General features: G+C 34.9%; 1 protein-coding gene across 1 annotated transcript in view; it reads right to left on the reverse strand.

The window, feature by feature from the left end:
* The window catches only part of LOC142334042 (5-hydroxytryptamine receptor-like), a 183419-nt gene that overhangs the window by 126835 nt on the left and 33362 nt on the right, over nucleotides 1-23222 (reverse strand). Inside the window, exon 3 of the mRNA XM_075381708.1 lies at nucleotides 14791-14924. Within this exon, the coding sequence (XP_075237823.1) occupies nucleotides 14791-14924 (134 nt within the window). The remainder of the gene's footprint in view (nucleotides 1-14790; nucleotides 14925-23222) is intronic.

Genomic DNA, 23222 nt, shown 5'->3' on the forward strand with positions numbered 1-23222 from the left:
TATTGATGATTTATATCGTTAAGTAAATAGGACAGACTGTGTGTGATATGTCAAAAAAAAAAAATATTTGTTTTTATACTATAAAAGATGACGTAAATGTCATGAAATATTTACCTTTTTCAATTCAGAACATATAAAATCAATTTTAAAATTTTTTATTTACCTTAAAATATTTTACAAATAAGAAACTTTAAAGAAAATACATTATATAAGAGTGGTTGATCTACTTTATTTTTGTTTAACAACCCCCCCCCCCCACTGCGAGACCACCGTAAGATACTACTTCAGAGGATAAGACTAATGATTTGTATGTGAAAAATACCATGTTTGACCGGGATTCGAACCCGGGACCTCCGGATGAAAGGCCGAGACACTACCACTCGCGCCACGGAAGTCGGCCGACTACTTTATTTAAGTTAAAATAAGTTATCTTAGGTTTTAGCGGGTTAACCCACCGGGTTGGTCTAGTGGTTAACGCGTCTTCGCAAATCAGCTGATTTGGAAGCCGAGAGTTCCAGCGTTCAAGTCCTAGTAAAGCCAGTTATTTTTACAAGGATTTGAATGCTAGATCGTGGATACCGGTGTTCTTTGGTGGTTGGGTTTTCAATTAACCATACATCTCAGAAATGGTCGAACTGAGGATGTACAAGACTACACTTGATTTACACTCATACATATCATCCTCATTCATCCTCTAAAGTATTATCTGAACGGTAGTTACCGGAGGCTAAACAGGAAAAAAAGAAGGTTTTAGCGGGTTAAAAATCAATATATTTAATAAATCATTATTTTAACTGAAATATTTTTTCAACTCAATTAGTCATAATTATTTTCATCAATGCTATTGTTGGCCAGGCCAGGCGGTCTTCATTAAAGGGTCTGTGTTCATCTAGCAAATAATCTTTCGTAAATTTTTGAGTTTTTCTTTCATGATAGGAACTTTCATACAAACGAAATCGGTAGATTAGTTAAGGGTAAAGTATAATGACTCCTACCGTGCTGCTGCGGGAAGCTAATCCAGATATAATGGCTGGCCACCAGCCAGATTCAAGCGTTTGCGTTCCTTTGATTAAGGCATTGAGGACTCTTTTCCAGAACCATGGTACACCGAAAATGGTAATAAGGAGACTGATAACTGCGGCTACCACGTCAGCAATTTTATATGCGGCCCCGATATGGGGAGATACAATGAATATTCAGAGAAACAAAACAAAATTAAAAAGAGTACACAGGCTTGCTTTACTGCGTGTAGCCGCGGGATACAGAACAGTGTCATACGACGCGTTGTGTATACTAACGAAGGTTCTACCCATTGATTTACAAATTAAACGAAGAACATTTAGATATAGGGGTATGTCCAAAGATGAGATTGAACGGCTAATTGATCAAGAGTGGCAGGATACATGGACACACTCTAGAGTTGGGGATTGGACCAGGCGACTAATCCCCAACATAAATATGTGGACTAGTAATAGAATAGGTAATGTAGAGTTTTATACGACAACTGTTGACGGGGCATGGCTCGTTCGGCCATTATCTGTTTAGAATTGGAAAAAGACCTACCCCACAATGTGTGTACTGCCCAGAGACTGATGATGCGGAACACACTGTGTTTGTATGCCCAAGATGGGCTTCAAATAGAAGAGAAATTTCGGACAACGGACTTACACTTGAAAACCTCTTAAATTGGATGGTCTATAGTGACGATAACTGGGATTGGTTCCGTAGGTTTGGCGGGGAAATCTTACGCACCAAGGAAGAAGAGGACAGAAGAAGGGGTTTGTGAAATTAGGGTAGGGAGGACACCGTGGAGATCCCGTACGCCGTGGTGTGCGGGTTCCTTAGAAGGGGGGGAACTCCTGGGGAGTGTGGGACAAATAAAAGACCGAGTCCCGGTTGGCAGTGCCGCTCCTGCGGGTGCCTCGGCGTTAGTGGGGGCGGTACCGCTGATTAGAGGCAAAGGCATAATGACCGAGACCCGGTTCCCTGCTGAGGGGATGGGAGGTGGCGTAGCCATACCCCGTCTCCGAGGCGGGGGATTAGAGGCAGGCGAATAAAATAAAATTAAAGATCCGAGACCGGGGGAGCTAACCTGCCGTGCCGGGTGTACAACCGGTGGGCGGGGGACACTCCCTTAGAGTAAAAGGACACTCTCCCCGACTGAGTATACTTAAATGGATATCCGGTCGGGGTGAGTAGGGGGGAAAAAAAAAAGAAAAAAAAAGGTACTAGCTAGCATTCAACGACCGAGGCGTTACAGGAAATTACTGTGTTTTTAATATAATAACAAGGGGTGCGCCAACCCGGTTTAGTTTTATTGTATGACAAGTGAGCGGTTGGGAAACGTAAGCAGGTGGTGTATGGCACTTCGCTTAGTCCGCTAACGCTGTTAGGTAACCTCATTAAGACCTATTAGATTGTTGGTCGCTAAACTGTTTTTGAGACAAAGAAGCCGTTTTTGGCAAGGACAATTGGTCATATGGTCTAGGGCAACCGAATGGGGTGTGGGAGAAATTCCAGTTAACCAAAAATGATAGGAACTTTTCCCTCTGCATATACATTTGTGGTTGCAAGTGAAAACTGGCTGTTTCTTTTCAACAACTTGAAAGTTAACTTTGCAAGACTGTCAATAAAAGGTGACCGCTTCCATCTACCCAGGCTGAGCACTTTTAACAAATAAAGTGCTGATGTGAAAAGAAGTTTTCTCTTTTTTTTTTGGGTGGTTTTACAAAGTGTTTAGGTCAACTATTGCTTGAGATCTAGTACCATATCACAGAGGCACTGGTTTCACTTGAAAAGGAGGAGCAGTTTTTTTTTTTGGTTTTTCTTATAAAAAATATCTACTGATCAGGAAAAATAAATGAGGTTATGGCGATTACGACCATTACGGTTCCATAGATTTGGTCACATGAGACACTGCATATAGGCTAATATACGCGTTGTGACATACTGCAATTTGGATTGTACCCTTCACAGCAAACTATTTGAAGGCTGAATCTTGATTTTTTAATGTTCTGATGATGGTCTATGTCTTTTTCTTTCTTTTTCCTATTTAGCCTCCGGTAACTACCGTTTAGATAATACTTCAGAGGATGATATGTATGAGTGTAAATGAATGAATGCAGTCTTGTACATTCTCAGTTCGACCATTCCTGAGATGTGTGGTTAATTGAAACCCAACCACCAAAGAACACCGGTATCCACGATCTAGTATTCAAATCCGTGTAAAAATAACTGGCTTTACTAGGACTTGAACGCTGGAACTCTCTGCTTCCAAATCAGCTGATTTGGGAAGACGCGTTAACCACTAGACCAACCCGGTGGGTTGATGGTCTATGTCTGGCAACATCAAATTTCTCAGTCAAGCCTATCACGTGGTTATATTTCTTTCTTTTTCCTGTTTAGCCTCCGGAACTATCGTAAGGTATTACTTTAGAGAATGACATGTATGAATGTAAATGAATTATAGTCTTCTACAGTCTTACGTTGTCCATTCCTGAGATGTGTGGTTAATTGAAATTCAACCACCAAAGAACACCGGTATCCACGATTACATAGGCGTCCTGCTCATTCTTAAGTCTACTACTACACAGGTTTTTTATATTTTCTTTTTCTTCATCACCTAAATTACTCATAAATGTTTTTTCCATTTACACTTTGAACCTGTTGTTTTGGCTGAAACCAGCAATCCTTTGTAAATAACAAATCCCTCACACCTTTGCATCTGGCTAGTTTTTCTTTTTCTCTTATATATTTTGCTAAATTGCATGTCCTTTTTTTAGATCTAGTTTCAGTATAATCATTCTCTGATTCTGTACATTTTTTATGCGATTCTCTATTCATACACATGTGATTTTAATTTACTAATAAAAAACAATCTTTCATTACTGCAAAACATTAAATAAAATTCTAAAACAGAAAGCTTTCAAAAGCAATAAACAAAATTCCTTTCGGCTCTTCGGAAGACGGAGGTAGATTTCACCGATGTTAAGTAGGGAATAAAAAAAATTTCCATCTTAAAATTAAGAAAAACTTAAAATTTACTCAATACTACAATGGTTGCATGTGAAAAAAGTTTCATATGTTTAGCATACAAGCCCGATCTTCTTATAATTTCAGCAAAATCTTTGTTATCCCTTGCCGTAAGGATTGCTCATATCAAAAATTGTTTCACACAATAGATTTAGGTAATGTTTAGAGGACTAACGACTACTTTAAACGAATTCGATACTGTGCCTATTAAGGGAGGTATGATTCTTTTTTGTCTTTGAAACCCAATTTTTGCACCTCCTGGACCAATAGTTGGTGATATCAAAAAATTTTACTTAAATAAGATTTAGGCCCTTATCCAAAGAATAGTAGGAACTTTAAACAAATTCGATATTTTACTTTATAAGAAAGTTATAGTGATATTATTATTTTTTCGCAAAAGTCCTCCCAATTTCATCCCCATGTTCCGATTTTGCCTATTAACAATCAAGATTTTTGGTCGTTATATTTTATGTATCCATTTGAAAGTGATTGGCGTAAAATTACGGCAGTTATCGTGTCCACAAGAAAGTGATATATATATATAAATGTATGTAAAAACTTTTGAACTGATGGTTTTGAGGTCTGGGGGATGTGAAATTCGAAGATATGTGGAAATTTTCCGGAAGTCGAATCATGGTACCCATTAAAATAGGTAGCTTTCGTATGAAATCTACCTAAAAAGAAGCTAGCGTAGCGGTGAGGAAAACATAACTAGAGTTACATTGAGTGAAAAAAGAATGTATTCCTGGAACATCTTCCTTTTTCAACTAATTCCCTTTTTCTGATAGCTGTGTCATTCACCTTTTCTTTTTCCCGTTTAACCTCCGGTAATTAACTTTCAGATAATACTTCAAAGGATGATATGTATGATTGTAAATGATGTATATATAGTCTTGTACAGTCTGAGTTCGATCATTCCTGGGATGTGTGGTTAATTGAAACCCAACCACCAAAGAACACCGGTATCCACGATCTAGTATCCATATCCGTGTAAAAATAACTGACTTTATTAGGGCTTGAACGCTGGAACTTTCGACTTCCAAATCAGCTGATTTGGGAAGACTCGTTTACCAATAGACCAACCGGGTGGGTTTTCTGTCATACACCTAGAATCAATAAATATATTCCTTTTTAAACTATGTAGGTGTGTATCTGTGAATCAAGAACAAAACGGTTATCTGAGTTTAATTAGATATTTAAAAAAAAAATATGTATCATTTTCTTCTCACCAATTCAGTTTTGGCGTTTTAAAATATAATAGATAGGGAATCTTGGAGAGCTGCATCAAACCAGTCAAATGACTGAAGACAAAATAAAATAAAATGTAATTTAATTAATTTGGTTTTCAAAATTAATTTCGAGTTTTATCATAATTCGGACTGGTTAAAAAATAATTTCCATCTCCCTAATAGTGTGCGTGAATATTAAAGTATAAAAACGAACTTTTAGTTATAATAAACTTATAAAGTAATTATTCATTCAATTTGAAATAAAAGTGTGTTATTTTCTGATTCTATATATAATACCCTAGCTGTCTATCTGTTTAACTCTCTCATTCTCTATCCTTTCATACACGCACACACGCGCGAGGGAGCGCACACACACACAATATTCAATCGTACGTTCACATGTACCAGTCAAACAACGGGACTTATGAATAAGTGATAGAATGTTATGCACAATGCATGTTACTGCCAAACAATCTCAGAATAGAAATGCGAGATGTATCCCATTCCTTTTTGTATTATACTCTCCCATTATAACTATCAAGCCCTATATAGAAAATCCATATATAATTTAATGATTAACTGAATATTTTTTTTTTTTAAATATGTTATTTTACTTATATTACAGAAATAATTTTTGTTTTTATTTACTATTTTAAAAATAACTTTTTACTATTTATAACTATTTACATCAAAAAATAATTTAAATGTCAGGAAAAGATTTTTGAAAGTATATGTTTGGAGTGTCGCTTTATATGGAAGTGAAACTTGGACGATCGGAGTATCTGAGAAGAAAAGATTAGAAGCTTTTGAAATGTGGTGCTATAGGAGAATGTTAAAAATCAGATGGGTGGATAAAGTGACAAATGAAGAGGTATTGCGGCAAATAGATGAAGAAAGAAGCATTTGGAAAAATATAGTTAAAAGAGGAGACAGACTTATAGGCCACATACTAAGGCATCCTGGAATAGTCGCTTTAATATTGGAAGGACAGGTAGAAGGGAAAAATTGTGTAGGCAGGCCACGTTTGGAATATGTAAAAAAAATTGTTGGGGATGTAGGATGTAGAGGGTATACTGAAATGAAACGACTAGTACTAGATCGGGAATCTTGGAGAGCTGCATTAAACCAGTCAAATTACTGAAGACAAAAAAAAAAAATTTAAATTTCGTATTTCTTCGTTAAAAAAAAATATAAATAAATTAAAAAAATATATGAACCCTTCCGATTTTTAATTTATTTTACGTTGAAATAAAATTTAAGATATTATTTAAGTGTTAAGTCTAAAAATTAAGGTTTAAAAAGTTTCGTATACGTATAAGTAAAATAAACAGGATCTCACAAAAGTTTAGGACATAATTTACATATAGAATAAGAGATAAATATTAAAACACATGACTCCCAAAAACAAACCATATCTGACAAACATTGATTTTTAATATAGGATAATTATTTGTAAAACAAAAAAAGTTAAAAAAGGGTCATCATAGTTCTAAAAAAACCCCAGAACTATGACGTCAGAAAAGTAAAAATTACTACTTCAAGAGGATGTAGTCACCTCTGAAAGTCTTTGCATCTTGCTAGTTTTTCTTTTTCTCTTATATATTTTGATAAATTGCATGTCCTTTTTTTAGATCTAGTTTCAGTATAATCATTCTCTGATTCTGTACATTTTTTATGCGATACAGAAAAGTAAAAATTACTACTTCAAGAGGATGTAGTCACCTCTGAAAGTATTCGTATTAATTAATGAGAATAATTTATTTGTTACGAGATATTCTTCTCATTCTTTATAAAAAAAAAAACCTTAATGCCTGGGTTTGTTTATTTGTTTTCTGTGTGTGCTCACATTTCTATTTTTATTTTAGCTGCTATTAATGCAGGGTAACTCATGGTGGTGCGCCGGGCGGCTGCGCACGGCGACACTGTCCGACTCTATCTCTCAGCCGACTCTCTCCCGCTAGAAGCAACCAGTTGTCAATTAATTTACAGATTATTTAATTTAATTTCTAAGGGTAAATTATTTTTATTTATTTTTTATACTTGGAGACCCGGCAATGCTTCATTATTTCTAGCTTTGAGTGTATATAAAGATTAAATAAACACAATTGAAAGTTTGATAAAACATTAACAAAATGAACATTACGGAACTTCACAAAATTTAACATTTCCCATTTTCATTTTTATCATGATCCCTTTTCCTCTTTCCCTTTCCTTTCCCCATTTCTCTTTCCCTCTCCTCTTTCTCCCTTTTCCCCTTTCCATTTCCTTTCCCCGTTTTACCCTTTTTCCATTTTCCCCTTCATCCCTTTTACCTTTTCCGATTTTTCCCTTTTTTCGATTTTCCCTTTCTCCCTTTTCCCCGCGATTAAATCGGTCGAGTAGTTTTTTAGTCTATAGCGGATACACATAAGGGAAACGGAATCATAAAATATTTAGTTCAGCGTATGTTGCTTTTATGTCCAACAGATAGCGCTGTTTTTAAAAAAAAAAAAAACACGTTTTTTACCTGTCACAGGGGTGACATCTTAGTTAAAACACGCGCGTATTCGAATGCAACGTTGTGTCAAAATTTCAAAGCAATCGGTGAAGAAATTATGGAGATTTTGAACAAACGAACACTTACATTTTTCATTATATAGATTATATTTGTGTTTTGGAGATAAAAAAGGAAAATATTAGGATTAGAGCTTAGTTAAAAATCACAACTCAAGAAACAACTAAAAATGTTTAGTATTTTGAGGCTTTTCGTTGCAAAAGTTTTTCTTGTTAGTACGCTAAATTCATGAACTTTATTTAGTTACAGTTGGCAGATTTGTATTTTTATTTACATATTATTTAATTAATTTTCTTAATAAAAGAAAGGGATTATTAGTTAATATTTTTTAGTAAAAAAAGAGTAATTTATTTAACAGAAGAGAGACGTTGGGGCGCATCCAGCCGGTAAATAACGTGGTCTGTTCTGCTCCAATAGCAGCAGCTGGACTAGCAACTAACACACACAAGACTAAACCAAGAAGATGGCGTCCTCAACCCAACTCCCTGTTATTAATGTGGCTACCATTAAACATTACATATATATTAAAAACTATTAAATTCTGTATCTGTTCACTCTTCCATCCTATTTTAAATATGAAAACATCAAAATTTTCAGAAAAATATTCTCTACGCGCATATATTTCTCTTCTTAAAATATTTCTGTAAAATACTTAATATTCTCACAAACATGATGATACGAACCGGTCAAGGGTCCGGGGGGCAGAGCCCTCTGGCTAGACCCGGCTAGTGAACCCACCGGGTTGGTCTAGTGGAGAACGCGTCTTCTCAAATCAGCTGATTTGGAAGTCGAGAGTTCCAGCGTTCAAGTCCTAGTAAAGCCAGCTATTTTTACACGGACTTGAATACTAGATCGTGAATACCGGTGTTCTTTGTGGTTGGGTTTTAATTAACCACACATCTCAGGTATGGTCAAACTGAGAATGTACAAGACTACACTTCATTTACACTCATACATATCATCCTCTGAAGTATTATCTAAACGGTAGTTACTGGAGGTTAAACAGGAAAAAAAAAGAAAGAAAGACCCTCGGCTAGTGATATAATCAAAAACGATGTTTGTATCACGTTTTTTTTTTTTTTATTGAAGGAAATAAATCTCTTGGATTGAATGTTACAGAAAAATTTCGGAGTTTAAATATATTAGAAAAATTTAGATTGTAATAGTAAAAAATGAAACAAATTATAAATTGAATTTTTACTTAGTTTTGAATTATTTTATGTAATATAATAAATTTTTTTAAAAATAATCATTTGATGAAGTAAAGATGAACAAGAAAGCGCTATGAGAAACAGTGATTGTGAATGTTAAAAATATTAAAATGTATAAAGGAATAATTTTTAAAAGAGGGAAATTTTAATTGTTAAAATAATATTTTTGGCTTGTACGATGATAATATATCAATGTTGCCAACTGTTCTGTTATAATATATTAGTTATTCATATTTCTATCTTTATTTAACGAATATTTTACCATAACATAAAACACAGTTTTCAACTCGTTTTCTATCTTTGTTTTAAAATTTATCTAATACATATTTTTCCCACACTTACTCGTATAGTCTTCATATATATATATATATATATATATATATATATATATATATATATATATATATAATGTTACTATAATATTTAGCCTTTTATTATTTTATTTTCTTTTAAAAATCCTAAAAGTATTAGTTGTAGTAATTTAACATCGGTGAACACAGCTAAAGTTACGTTTTACCCTACCACGTTGTCGCATCAAGGACAATTTATTGCAGGAAGTGTCGACCTCCACTCTTCGTCGTCGTTCTACAACCGAAATATTTTCTCTCACACCTCGTAAAATTTACCCTACGACACACCATCCATACTATACTGTCACTCACTCCGATTCAAGTACACTTTTAATTTAAACCTTATTCCACAATCACGGTATCTCATCTTACCTAAAAATGCTCGTGTTTTGCTTATTTAAACAACATCCCCTATATAAAGAGTCTATCCAACTTATTTTAAATTCTGTTTTGATACGCAGAGATTTAAAATGGTTGGTTTTTAATGATATTATAATGTTTTCCATTTTCTTTATTTTTTTATTTTTAAATAATAAATTGTTGTATGAAATTTATCTTTATTTTTATCCCGGGTTCTCTTTTAATTTGCAAATAAATTTATTATAATATAAATCTAACATAAAATAAATTTTTTTTTAACATGTCGTAAGCGATTCATAATCAACGCACAGCAAAAAATACTACAGATAAATTAATGCAAATTTGTATGCATTTTCTTCTTGCGATGTAAATGCACACTGAGAAAGGATTTTTGAAGTTAAAACTTCTTTAGGCGCGTTATGCGGAGATTTTGGGCTAGACTTTTGAATGGGAAAAAAAAGAGCTGACTCATAATCAAAAATCGTCACGAGACGCTAGATCTATATATATATATATATATATATATAAATATTATAAATGGGTTAGCAAACTGGCGAAAGAAGAATGGATTAAAGAAAAGTGTTCAGAAGTGGAAAGAGAAATGAACATTGGTAAAATAGACGGAGCATACAGGAAAGTTAAGGAAAATTTTGGGGTACATAAATTAAAATCTAATAATGTGTTAAACAAAGATGGTACACCAATATATAATACGAAACGTAAAGTCGATAGATGGGTGGAATATATTGAAGAGTTATACGGTGGAAATGAATTAGAAAATTGTGTTATAGAGGAAGAAGAGGAAGTTGAGGAGGATGAAATGAGAGAAACAATACTGAGATCTGAATTTAAGAGAGCATTAAAAGATTTAAATGGAAGAAAGGCTCCTGGAATAGACGGAATACCTGTAGAATTACTGCGCAGTGCAGGTGAGGAAGCGATTGATAGATTATACAAACTGGTGTGTAATATTTATGAAAAAGGGGAATTTCCGTCAGACTTCAAAAAAAGTGTTATAGTAATGATACCAAAGAAAGCAGGGACAGATAAATGTGAAGAATACAGAACAATTAGTTTAACTAGTCATGCATCAAAAATCTTAACTAGAATTCTATACAGAAGAATTGAGAGGAGAGTGGAAGAAGTGTTAGGAGAAGACCAGTTTGGTTTCAGGAAAAGTATAGGGACAAGGGAAGCAATTTTAGGTATCAAATTAATAGTAGAAGGAAGATTAAAGAAAAACCAACCAACATACTTGGCGTTTATAGACCTAGAAAAGGCATTCGATAACGTAGACTGGAATAAAATGTTCACTATTTAAAAAAAATTAGGGTTCAAATACATAGATAGAAGAACAATTGTTAACATGTACAGCAACCAAACAGCAACAGTAACAATTGAAGAACATAAGAAAGAAGCCGTAATAAGAAAGGGAGTCCGACAAGGATGTTCCCTATCCCCGTTAGTTTTTAATCTTTACGTGGAACAAGCAGTTAATGATGTTAAAGAAAAATTTAGATTCGGAGTAACAGTACAAGGTGAAAAGATAAAGATGCTACGATTTGCTGATTATATAGTAATTCTAGCCGAGAGTAAAAAGAATTTAGAAAAAACAATGAACGGCATAGATGAAGTCCTACGCAAGAACTATCGCATGAAAATAAACAAGAACAAAACAAAAGTAATGAAATGTAGTAGAAATAACAAAGATGGACCACTGAATGTGAAAATAGGAGGAGAAAAGATTATGGAGGTAGAAGAATTTTGTTATTTGGGAAGTAGAATTACTAAAGATGGATGAAGCAGGTGCGATATAAAATGCCGAATGGCACAAGCGAAATGAGCCTTCAGTAAGAAATATAATTTGTTTACATCAAAAATTAATTTAAATTTCAGGAAAAGATTTTTGAAAGTGTATGTTTGGAGTGTCGCTTTATATGGACGTGAAACTTGGACGATCGGAGTATCTGAGAAGAAAAGATTAGAAGCTTTTGAAATACGGTGCTATAGGAGAATGTTAAAAATCAGATGAATGGATAAAGTGACAAATGAAGAGGTATTGCGGCAAATAGATGAAGAAAGAAGCATTTGGAAAAATATAGTAAAAAGAAGAGACAGACTTATAGGCCACATACTAAGGCATCCTGGAATAGTCGCTTTAATATTGGAAGGACAGGTAGAAGGGAAAAATTGTGTAGGCAGGCCACGTTTGGAATATGTAAAACAAATTGTTAGGGATGTAGGATGTAGAGGGTATACTGAAATGAAACAACTAGCACTAGATAGGGACTCTTGGAGAGCTACATCAAACCAGTCAAATGACTGAAGACAAAAAAAAAAAAATTGGTTAGTTCTCACAAAATAAAACAGATGGCGCTGATGTGTGACTGCGTACTTTAAAATAGTTTAATATGTTTTTAAAAAAATTTTTGGTTTTAGCTAATTTAGAGATGAAATTATTTTTAACAATTAAAAAGTAATTACAATTGATAAAATATTTATTATTAGCAGTAATAACTTAAATAAATACCTACTTAATAATTTTTAACTCTATTCAAAAAAACCCCACGTCAATGAACGCCATCTTTTGCATTTTAAGAGAACTAACCAAGACCAAAACTATGTATATTGTAAATACATAGTGCAAAATTCTAAATATATGCAATACAGTACATTAGTACATTCTAAAAAGAACGCAATAAATTATACTTCTATAAATCTATATATATATATATATATATATATATATATATGCATAGTACACGAAACACGGTAGATAAAGCATATATATTACACGTCATTCAGCACATTCAAAAGAACAAAAAATTATTTTTTTACATTTGCAATTCCTAATAATTTACTTATAGTTAATTCACTAAATTTTATTATTATTAATATATATAATTATTAATAATATATATATTAATATAATTATAAACTAAAAACATCCACTAAATTTATTAATAATATATATGAAAGAGAAAAAGGCATACAGCGAGAATGTATATACGCATATACAGGATCATTCACGAGATCCGGATATTTTTGAAGTGGGTTGTACTCGGGCGTTCGTGGTGGGAGGGGCACGTGGCTGGTGTCTGACGTTTCCTTTGTTCATAGCATTTACATTTTAGTCGTTGAGATGGAGCCGTGGACGCTAGACCAACGTCTGTACGCGTATGACAGTTTTGTGCGAAATGACGAATCCGTAACTGCTGTTCAGCGAGATTTCGGCCGTCAGTTTAATATCTATCGTAATGCAAGCGTCCCTTCTCGTAACACAATATTGCGACGGGTAAGCAACCTTCGAACAAGCGGTTCAATATTGAAGAAAAAACCACCGGGTCCCTGACGAATTGCTAGCACTCCGGAGAACATCGAACGAGTAAGGGAAGCCATTGTCAGAAGCCCACCCCGCTTTATTCAGAGGCATTCAGTAGCGCTTCAAATGAGCACAAGTACGGTAAGACGAATTCTGCATACAGACCTGCATATTCATCCTTACAAGATAGCCGTCGTGCAGCAGATAAACGAGCAAGATTTCACGCAGCGATTTCAATTTTGTCGACAAATGCTTACCGTTTTTGAAGAAAATGAAAATTTGTTATCTTTAATGAGTGACGAAGCCCGTTTTCATCTGAACGGCTTCGTCAACAAACAGAATTGCCGGTATTAGGCAGAAAGAAACCCACATCGGCTTCATGAGAGACCACTTCATAGCCCAAAGGTGTCTGGTGTGCATTCGGAAAGGTCGGTTTTATTGGATCATATTTTTTTAAAGAAAATGACGCTGCCGTAACTGCAATTGCTGATCGTTACATTGCGATGTTGAATACGTTTTGCATCCCTGAGTTACGAAACCGGGGAATCGATTTTCAAAATGTGTTATTCCAGCAGGATGGAGCTACAGCGCACACAGCGAGGGCAACGATGGCTGTTAACTTGTTTCCGGTACGGATCGTTTCCAGATTCGGCGATATTCCTTGGCCCCCTCGGTTCCCCGACTTGAGTAATTGTGATTTTTTTCTGTGGGGGTTTCTGAAATCGCATGTGTACGGCGATAAATCGCGCACATTGGAGGACCTAAAATCGCATTTCGTCATCACGTCACCCAGATTGATGTAGACATGCTGCAAAGAATTGAGGCCAGTTACCGTGAAAGGCTACAACAATGTATTGCCCAAATGGACAACACTTCCCGGACATAATTTTTCCTTCATGAGTAACTAAACAAATACTTTGATTTAACAAGTTTTTCAATACCAATAAAACTTTTTTAAAGTAAATATTCAATTTTTTATGATTATTTTAAAAACATCCGGTTCCCGTTAATGACCCTGTATGAGTGTATAGTATAATATGTAGTAGCATAGGATAGGAGGTGGGAGAAAAAACTGTCGGTGATTCACTATAATTTTCCGTCTCTATCGCTCAAAATAATAAAAAAAAGTAATTGTTTAAATTCAGTGTAAGTGTAACATATTATAATTATTTTTTTATTGAGTTTGGATAACATATGTGACGATTTTAAACACTTTATTTATACGCATTAAAAAATCATTAACCTAGAAAATTTGTGGGTAAAGATTGCTGTTTATTGTTAAAAAATTACTTTATATGAAATATTTTGGTCCTGAAATTCTGTTGGGGCGAATTTCGCTCGCGCTAGTATCTCGAGAACGGTGGCCGTTAAACGCATGAAACCAGGACCTTTCGTTCTGGGTGATATTATTGGTGATATTCCTATATTTGTTACCTGTTTCTTATTCATGTTCTAGTTTGCTATCCAATGTTTAGTATTTATTCTTTAATTATATATAAGTCGCCAATGACTGTTATCGTTGATGCTACTATAAACAAACGATAAAGAAAAACAAAACAAAGAATGAACTATTGAAAGTACAACAAAGAAAACTGCTAAAAGAAAGAATAAAGAATTTAAAATGTTGCTTCACGTATTTCTTAGTCGGCTGCCAAACTTGAAAAAATAATTATAAAAAAAATTGACACTAACATCTATTACTAGATTAATAAAGATAAAAAAATAATCTCACCTCATATACAGCACCTAGTGGCATCACAAGGCATGCTACCATCAAATCTGCTACTGCCAATGACACGATCAAATAGTTAGCAACATTTTGAAGATTTCTTTCCAATAAAATAGCGGCTATAACGAACACATTACCTGAAAATATAACAGATTTATAAAAATAAATAAATATATATATACATACACACACACACATACGAGAGGTTATCTCTAAAGTAAAGACTGTTTCATCGTCATCGTCATCAAAAATTTATTCTGAAAACTTTACAAATATTTTTTATTCCTCTTAAACTATGTACCTTATTCTACTTCTCTATATAATCGCCACATAAATTAAGACATGTATCGATACACTAAGTTTAATATACCCTCGTCGTATTCTTCTTCCACCAGCCCATTTAGCAACTGATTAACAGCATTTTTAAGTTCATCGTCACTCGCGAATTGCTTACCACTCAAAAATTCTTTCAATTTCCCAAAGAAATTGTAATCAGAAGGAGCTAAGTCCGGACTATACGGTGGGTGATCGTAAATTTCCCATCTAAATGTTCTCAGTAAATCATGTGTCGATCCCGCAACATGTGGACGTGCATTATCGGCCGTCCGTCAGCCGCTCATGTCGATTTTGAATGGCGCGCCGTAACTTACTTAGTTTCACAGTAGACTTCTGCGTTTACAGTCGTTTTAGTGGCATGAAATCCATCAGGAGTATGCCAAAACGATCCCAAATGACTGTAGTTTTGACCTTTGTTGGTCTGGTTAGTGATTGGGGATGACGCCATTTACTTGACAGCCGTTTTCTCTCTGGCGTGTAATATGAAATCCATGTTTCAATGCCGGTAAAAATTGAGTTAAAGAACTCATTACCTTTTTCTGTGTAGCGCATAAAACATTTCAAAGCAGATCCCATACGGATTTTTTTTGTCACGTTTCGTTAAGACGTGCGGCATCCGACGTGCACAAACCTTTCTGAAGTCTAAATGGTCATGAAAAATGCACCAATAATAAGCTTTTGAAACATCAGGAAAAAGAAGGGCCAGGTCGGAAATCGTTGTGCGATGAACTTTTCTGATTTCATCTTCGATGCGTTTCAACAACTCCTCGGTGTTTATCGAGGACCTCCCCGAACGTTCTTTAAATGTACATTAATTATGTTATTTCTAAACCTTTCATACCATTTTCGGACGTTTCGTTCATTCATTACATTATCGCTATACACGGCAACCAACTGCCTATGAATATCAGCCGATTTAACATTTATTTTTACGTTTTTATAACGTAATAACTTAGACATAATCAAAGATACTACAACGCGACAATCTACAGACAACAATGCAGTCTGTCTATTACTAGCTTGGCCATGAACGATACAGGTTCGCCAACCTTAAATTTCCCAGGGGTCTTTACCTTAGATATCCTCGTATATACGTACATACACACACACACACACACAGACACACACACACACACACATATATATATATATATATATATATATATATATATATATATATATATATATATATACTAGCAGACCCGTCGCGGCTTCACCCGCGAAACGCAAGTAACCTATACGGTCACTTCCGTTTCCCGTCGCGATCAGGAATGTTAAGCCAGTCCAGGCTCGCTTCACTTGCCGTTCCCGTTTAACCAGGGGCTCTGTATCCTGGGGTCCTCTGTATTCATAGAAAATTAAAATCATTTAAAAAATATATAAAAAAACTAAACTTCTTTTACCAAATTAAATATAAACGTATATATTGAGAGATATCGTTTAATGTATTGTCATTGTCTATATCGACCGTTGTCTATGTCAATATCGAATTCATTTTCGGAACCACGCTCGCCTGCGCAATTGTTAATGCTTCACTATTGTCTAATGCTCGCTTTCGCCCACTAAAAAATTTATCCTGTGCAAATCTAGTGCTGTGAATATTTAATACCCTGAATTGCAATTAATACGACAAAATACACATTCACGAATCAGATTCGATAGCGATAGAAGAATTGACTCGGCTGTGGCATTTATACACGTGTGCGCAGACGTTTTAGAATGTTTGAAACAAATCGGAACATCTCGCGAAGCCGCGAGAATGTCCGATAAGGTGGACGTAAGACAGAGAACAATACAGAAGCATCGATTCTGATTTTTTTAATGAAGCGGATCGGTGTTGAAAAATACCAATAAATTTACTTATTTTGGTAATTTTTAAGGTTTGTAATTAAGATCGTAGTGTAACTTTAGCGTCAAAATACTTAAAATACATTATTATTATATGAGGAAGGACACGATGAAAATTATGATTGAAAATTGGGTCGGAAATACTGAAAGTTTGAGAAATATTGATCCAGATAGTAAATGATTATCGGGGATACCGATGTTTGGGTTTCAATTAACCACACATCTCAGGAATGGTCGAACTGAGACTGCACAAGAATACACTTCATTTAAACTCATAAATATCATTCTCTGAAGTATTATTTGAAAGGTAATAACCAGAGACTAAACAGGAAAAAGAAAGAAAGAAAAGGAAGCAAATACCAATAAATTTACTTATTTTGGTAATTTTTAAGGTTTGTAATTAAGATCGTAGTGTAACTTTAGCGTCAAAATACTTAAAATACATTATTATTATATGAGTAAGGACGATGAAAATTGGGTCAGAGTTACTGAAAGTTTGAGAAATATTGATCCAGATAGTAAATGGTTATCGGGGATATCGGTGTTCTTTGGTGGTTGGGTTTCAATTAACCACACATCTCAGGAATGGTCGAACTGAGACTGTACAAGAATACACTTCATTTAAACTCATAAATATCATCCTCTGAAGTATTATTTGAAAGGTAATAACCAGAGACTAAACAGGAAAAACAAAGAAAGAAAGAAAAGGAAGCAAATACCAATAAATTTACTTATTTTGGTAATATTTAAGGTTTGTAATTAAGATCGTAGTGTAACTTTAGCTTCAAAATATTTAAAATACATTATTATTATTATATGAGGAAGGACACGATGAAAATTATGATTGAAAATTGGGTCGGAAATACTGAAAATTTGAGAAATATTGATCCAGATAGTAAATGATTATCGGGGATACCGATGTTTGGGTTTCAATTAACCACACATCTCAGGAATGGTCGAACTGAGACTGTACAAGAATACACTTCATTTAAATTCATACATTATAATGATAATCTTGGTTCTGGCACATTGTCTTCTACGCATATGCTATTGAAATGTTCGTGAGAGCCGAGGATATGCTCATAAGTACTAGCTTATTAGAATTGTAAATGAAATCACAAATTCACCAGTTTAGGGAAGTAATGTTATGGAATTTTTAATTTTTATTATTCTAATTTAAAGCAAATTAAAAAAAAAATCCTTATTTACAAAAGAATTTATTAGGATAATTTAAATAATGTAAAATTTATTAAATGAAAAACCCAAACCAATAACAGTGCTTATTAACCGCACGTACATTTATTTATAGTGTATTCAGATAGATACGGCTAGCCCAGATAACCTGTGTGAAGGATTATGCAAGTGTTTGATCAGTATTACACAACCGTCCGTTCTTAATCCTTCTAAGCTGCCTATAATAAAGCAAGCGCAGTGATTATGGAAAGCTGTAGTATAGCGGAGCGCAAATTTCATTGTTTTTATTATGTTGTGGTTACAAACGGACTTTCCTGTTCATTATTCTTTATGTATTCAAATATGCAGGTGTACTATTAGATTTTTAATATATATATATATATATATATATATATATAAATAATTATTATTACCTGACAGTTGAAAAAAAAGAAGAAAAGTCCACTTACCAATATAAATTTCAAAAATAATAAACAGTATTTCAAATCAAAATATTTAAATACTGTTATTTAAACTCTGTTTTAATTAATATATTATTTTTACTTTCCGGGCGAATTATTAAATGGGAACTTATGGTTATCATGTTAAAGTAAGGGTTATCTCATTTTTTCCAAATCGTTACATTTTCCAAGTAGTTCATCTAGACCAAAAAAACATATAAATTGTAAAAAAAAAACCCGTTAGAACGGACTTGAGTAACGGATTCTTAACAATTAAGAAGACAGTTGTAGAAAATATAATAATGGGAGGAAACCAAAAAGGAGTTAAAAGGAACCTTTTTAGTAAAAGTAAGAGGTCCGTTTAAAAATTGTCAGAATATGGATCAAGGGCTGAACCGAGGCACGGAACCCGAAGATCGTGGGACCAGCCTCTGGGGTTTAAGGGCGGCAGCTTCCCGGAGTCGCCGTCCGTCAATCACCCACAGGGGACGCCACGGGATCGTTTTGAATCGGATGGAAGAGAGTCCAGGTGATCACGCGGTGACCTAGTGGATCAGACCGGAGTCCATAATTCAACCTAAGTCTGGGGTTTGAACTGAGTTCGGTAAGGGAAATAGGATTAAATTTCCGTTGTTACGATCAACATTTTTGGTGGTTGTGTTATTTTCCCTCCAATTACGAGACATTCATTTTTTATTTTGGCTCATAATAAGTAGAACTAGGCGCGGATTTTCTCTTCCGTAAGCTCGGTTAACGAGTTCAAAGGGATACGATGTAGGACATTCAGGATGTCCGGGCGAGGCCTTCAGCAAAAGCAATAGGCTGAGTTAATAAATCACCGATTTAAATTTCTACCGAGGCATTTATAATCGGTGGCATCCCAACGAGGCCAGGCTTATTACTATGAGATGTAAAACGTCAGAGGGGGATAGACGACTCCCGTTAAATTGAGTAAGTCCAACAGGTCAAGGAACGAGAGGAGGTGGGGGGGGGGGTGCTGACCGGAACGTTACTAGGCGGTGTCTTCCTTTACGGGGTTGGGATGATCATGCGAGGGCTGAGTACATGCCATAGGGAATAGTTCCGCTCCCGTATGACTAGAGAGAGAGATTTAATAGTTAGTGAGAGTTGCGCACTGGCGTCAGAACGGGCTGGCGGCTGCTGGCAGAGATTTTTCCTCCTCTACGGAAAAAACCTAAAAAAAAAAACAATGTAACTTTTCTATAAACAAATTTTTTCCACGTATATTAAATAAACGTCTTCTAATTTACCTTGACCGTGTAAAAAAGTAAATATTCAAATTATAAAACTACGTACTCAATGAAATAAGTTCTCGCTTCTAAGTCTTCCCACGGTCTTACATGGCCACCCGAGAGAACGTTTTCGACAAACCTTTTATCCTAAATAACAGAAGAGTCACTTAAAGCGGATTGAGCTTTATCCTCTTAATGAGGATTGAGCACAGAAAGCTAATCCAGCTGTTTCGTAGTAAGAATCGCTCTGATTTTCAGAGAACAACGCACTATATAGGTTTGATTGAACAGTAAATGCTACACGTAAGCACTGTGACTCACTGCAAAAACGTGTATGAAAAATACACCAATAAGGAATCAACGTAACCTCAATGTGAGGTTACCAGTTGTCAGTTGTTACGTTGCCAGTTGTCGACCTGAAATTGAGCGTAACTAATGAATGACTCAACTAATCTTCATCTAATATTCACATGCATATATATATATATATATGCATATATATATATATATATATATATATATATACACACGTATAAAAGGAAATTCCATTTTATTACGGCATTTTCGGGCTCTTCATATCTCAAAATGTAAAGAAATTTCAATTTCAATCTCCCAATACCACCGTGTTACCGAAAATAACACTGTCCTTTCTTCGAAAAATCGGTAAAAAAAAAATCATGCATTCTAATATGAAACCCATTTTTTATGATTTCTTTTAAAATGTAATAAATACATATATTTATCAATTTTCTTACTGGTAATAATAAATATATATCCCTTTTTCCTGTTTATCCTCCGGGAATTACCGTTCAGAGGATGAATGAAGATGATATGTATGAGTGTAAGTGAAGTATAGTCTTGAACAGTCGACTATTTCTGAGATGTGTGATTAATTGAAACCCAACCACCAAAGAACACCGATATCCACGATCTAGTATTCAAATCCGTATCCTTTACTAGGACTTGAACGCTGGAACTCTCGACTTCGAAATCAGCTGTTTTGCGAAGACGCGTTTACAATTAGACCAACGGTGGGTTAGGTATATACCCCAATAAAAGCTAAATTAACTCATTAAAAAAAAAAAATTGTTATTTATAAGATTAAATAATACAGTGTGAAAAAAATCAAACCCAACTGGGATTTGAACCAAGTACTTCCAGATGAAATATCATCATACTGCGTGGAAGGTTAAAATTAAATAATACTAAAAATAATAATTATTGTTATTATTATTCCGCCGTTCTTGTGACGGAGTAATCCCGAATCGAATCCCGGCCAGGCTTGTAATTTTTGGTACGCTACAAATTTTCATTATCAAAGGGCAAAATGACCAAAGTTGTCGCTGCCGTCATCTCAAAAAAAATAAAAATAAATAAAAAAAAGAATAATAATAGTTTTTTTTAAATAAGTTTTTTTAAAAATAAATAATTTATAAAACAAAAACTTTAAGAGATTAAAGGAAATTTTAAGTCGTATAACCTAATAAACAAATTAAGATTAAAATAAAATTCTATGTTTAACAATAAGAGTAAAGAAATGATAAAAATTAACGGTTTTATAAAGTTTTAACAAAACTTAACTTTTAAGATAATGAAATAAAAGGGAAGTGTATAAAGACAGGTTTCAGAATATTTTGATGATATTAATTTAAAATAAAACGAAGTTATAAACAAAACAAAAGTTTATTTAATCTTTAACTTCTACATTTAAAATTTCATAAAATAACATCAAGAGAAAAAAAATGTATTAATTGAAAAAAAAAACTAATAACTTATTTTTAAAGATTATTCAAGTACATAATAATAATTACAACAACTCGTGTGCGGTTTTATGTCCCCTATCGTGTGCGTTCTCAGATGGCAGGTTGCGAAACGCTCCACATTTATGTGGGGGTAGGTGGGAAATAAAATACCATCCGCGGATCAAAACAGAAATACGCGTCTATGTCACAGTGGGCGGTATTTATCAGCGTCTGTACCCGTATCGGGCGGCCAGGGATTATAAATATAAGAGCGCAGGAAAACCTTGTGCTCACAGAGAGTGATGTCTCCGCACACCCGAGTCATCAAACTTCAGTGAAAGCTAACTCCCCTTCCGGGAGATCTATAGAGTCTTATAAGCAGAATAAAAGCCACGGAGGATTGAAATCCATGCCAGGGGAAGAGAACATGCCAAGAAACAGAACAGGCTGGCTACCCGGCAGATGAAATAATAATGGACCCACTGGAACAACATACTGTACGTGTGTTGCTGGCTGTACATCCGGTAACCACTAAAGTAGGCTTATCCATACAAGGCGTGACATGGAATAAGGACGTCATGCGGTGTTATTAGAGAACCATGACCATGAATGTGAAATAAATAACCAACCATCAGGTATAGAAAGTCTATGCATCAAATGTTGATAGCAACTGCACCAGAATGTGCAAAGGTATTAAAACAGAACTAGCGACTAAAGAAGAGCGATTATTAAAAATAGAAGGCTGACAAAATTAAAACTAGCTAAATAAACGAAAAGAAATAGAGGCGGTACGATGACAAAGGGAAGAAGTACATGCCAAAACAGGGAAACAAGCGGTTGCTGACACCTTGGATCAAGATACCAAGAGCCAGGATGGAGCTGTTACTAAAATACATGCATCACAGAAAATATATGAAATCCATTGCCGCGATCAACCAGAAGGCGGATCTGAAAGCCAACAAAAATAAGCTTTAAAAGAAATATTCGAAGAAACTACAGCTGAATTCGAAGGGACCAACACCCAGCCATGCCCAAGCTAAAGGAAAATAAAAATTCAAAGAGGAGTAAAATAATCTCGATAAAATAATAGTAGAAAATATCGAGGAAAAAAGGAGATAGAAAATATCCAGTTATTCATATATTGCGGAGCCGTAAAAAATCAACTATCAAGACGACCATAACCGTGAAAGCCCAGTTGTGCAAGAATCAAATCTCAATTCCCCCCCGAGGGGAGAAGATCCCGCCTCGTAGCGTGTCAGGTCGCTACACCACCCCCTCCGTTCCATGCATGCAATGGCTTTAACGGAGGACATCTTCTTGCCCTTAAACTGATCACAGTGTTCAGCCCGGCCGAGATGCCACCGATGCAGATGCCCCGAGGGACATCTACATCAGTAAATTCACCCCGAGAGATAGTAATTGAGTTCTGCCTTCCGAAGAAGACAGCTGACACCTAACGCTACCACATTGCCCTCGGGAACTAAGCTAAAAGCCTACTTGCGGAAGATCGAAGACCCCGCGTCTTTGCAAGAATCACAGCTGGCAGATTCTTGACACAGCTGGCAAGATTCAGCTGGCAGAGACTGGAAAAAAAATCGGTAGTCTCAGAGGAGACATAGGCA

The sequence above is a fragment of the Lycorma delicatula genome, chromosome 13 (assembly GCF_047948215.1).
Source record: "Lycorma delicatula isolate Av1 chromosome 13, ASM4794821v1, whole genome shotgun sequence".
Classification (NCBI taxonomy): Eukaryota; Metazoa; Arthropoda; class Insecta; order Hemiptera; family Fulgoridae; genus Lycorma; species Lycorma delicatula.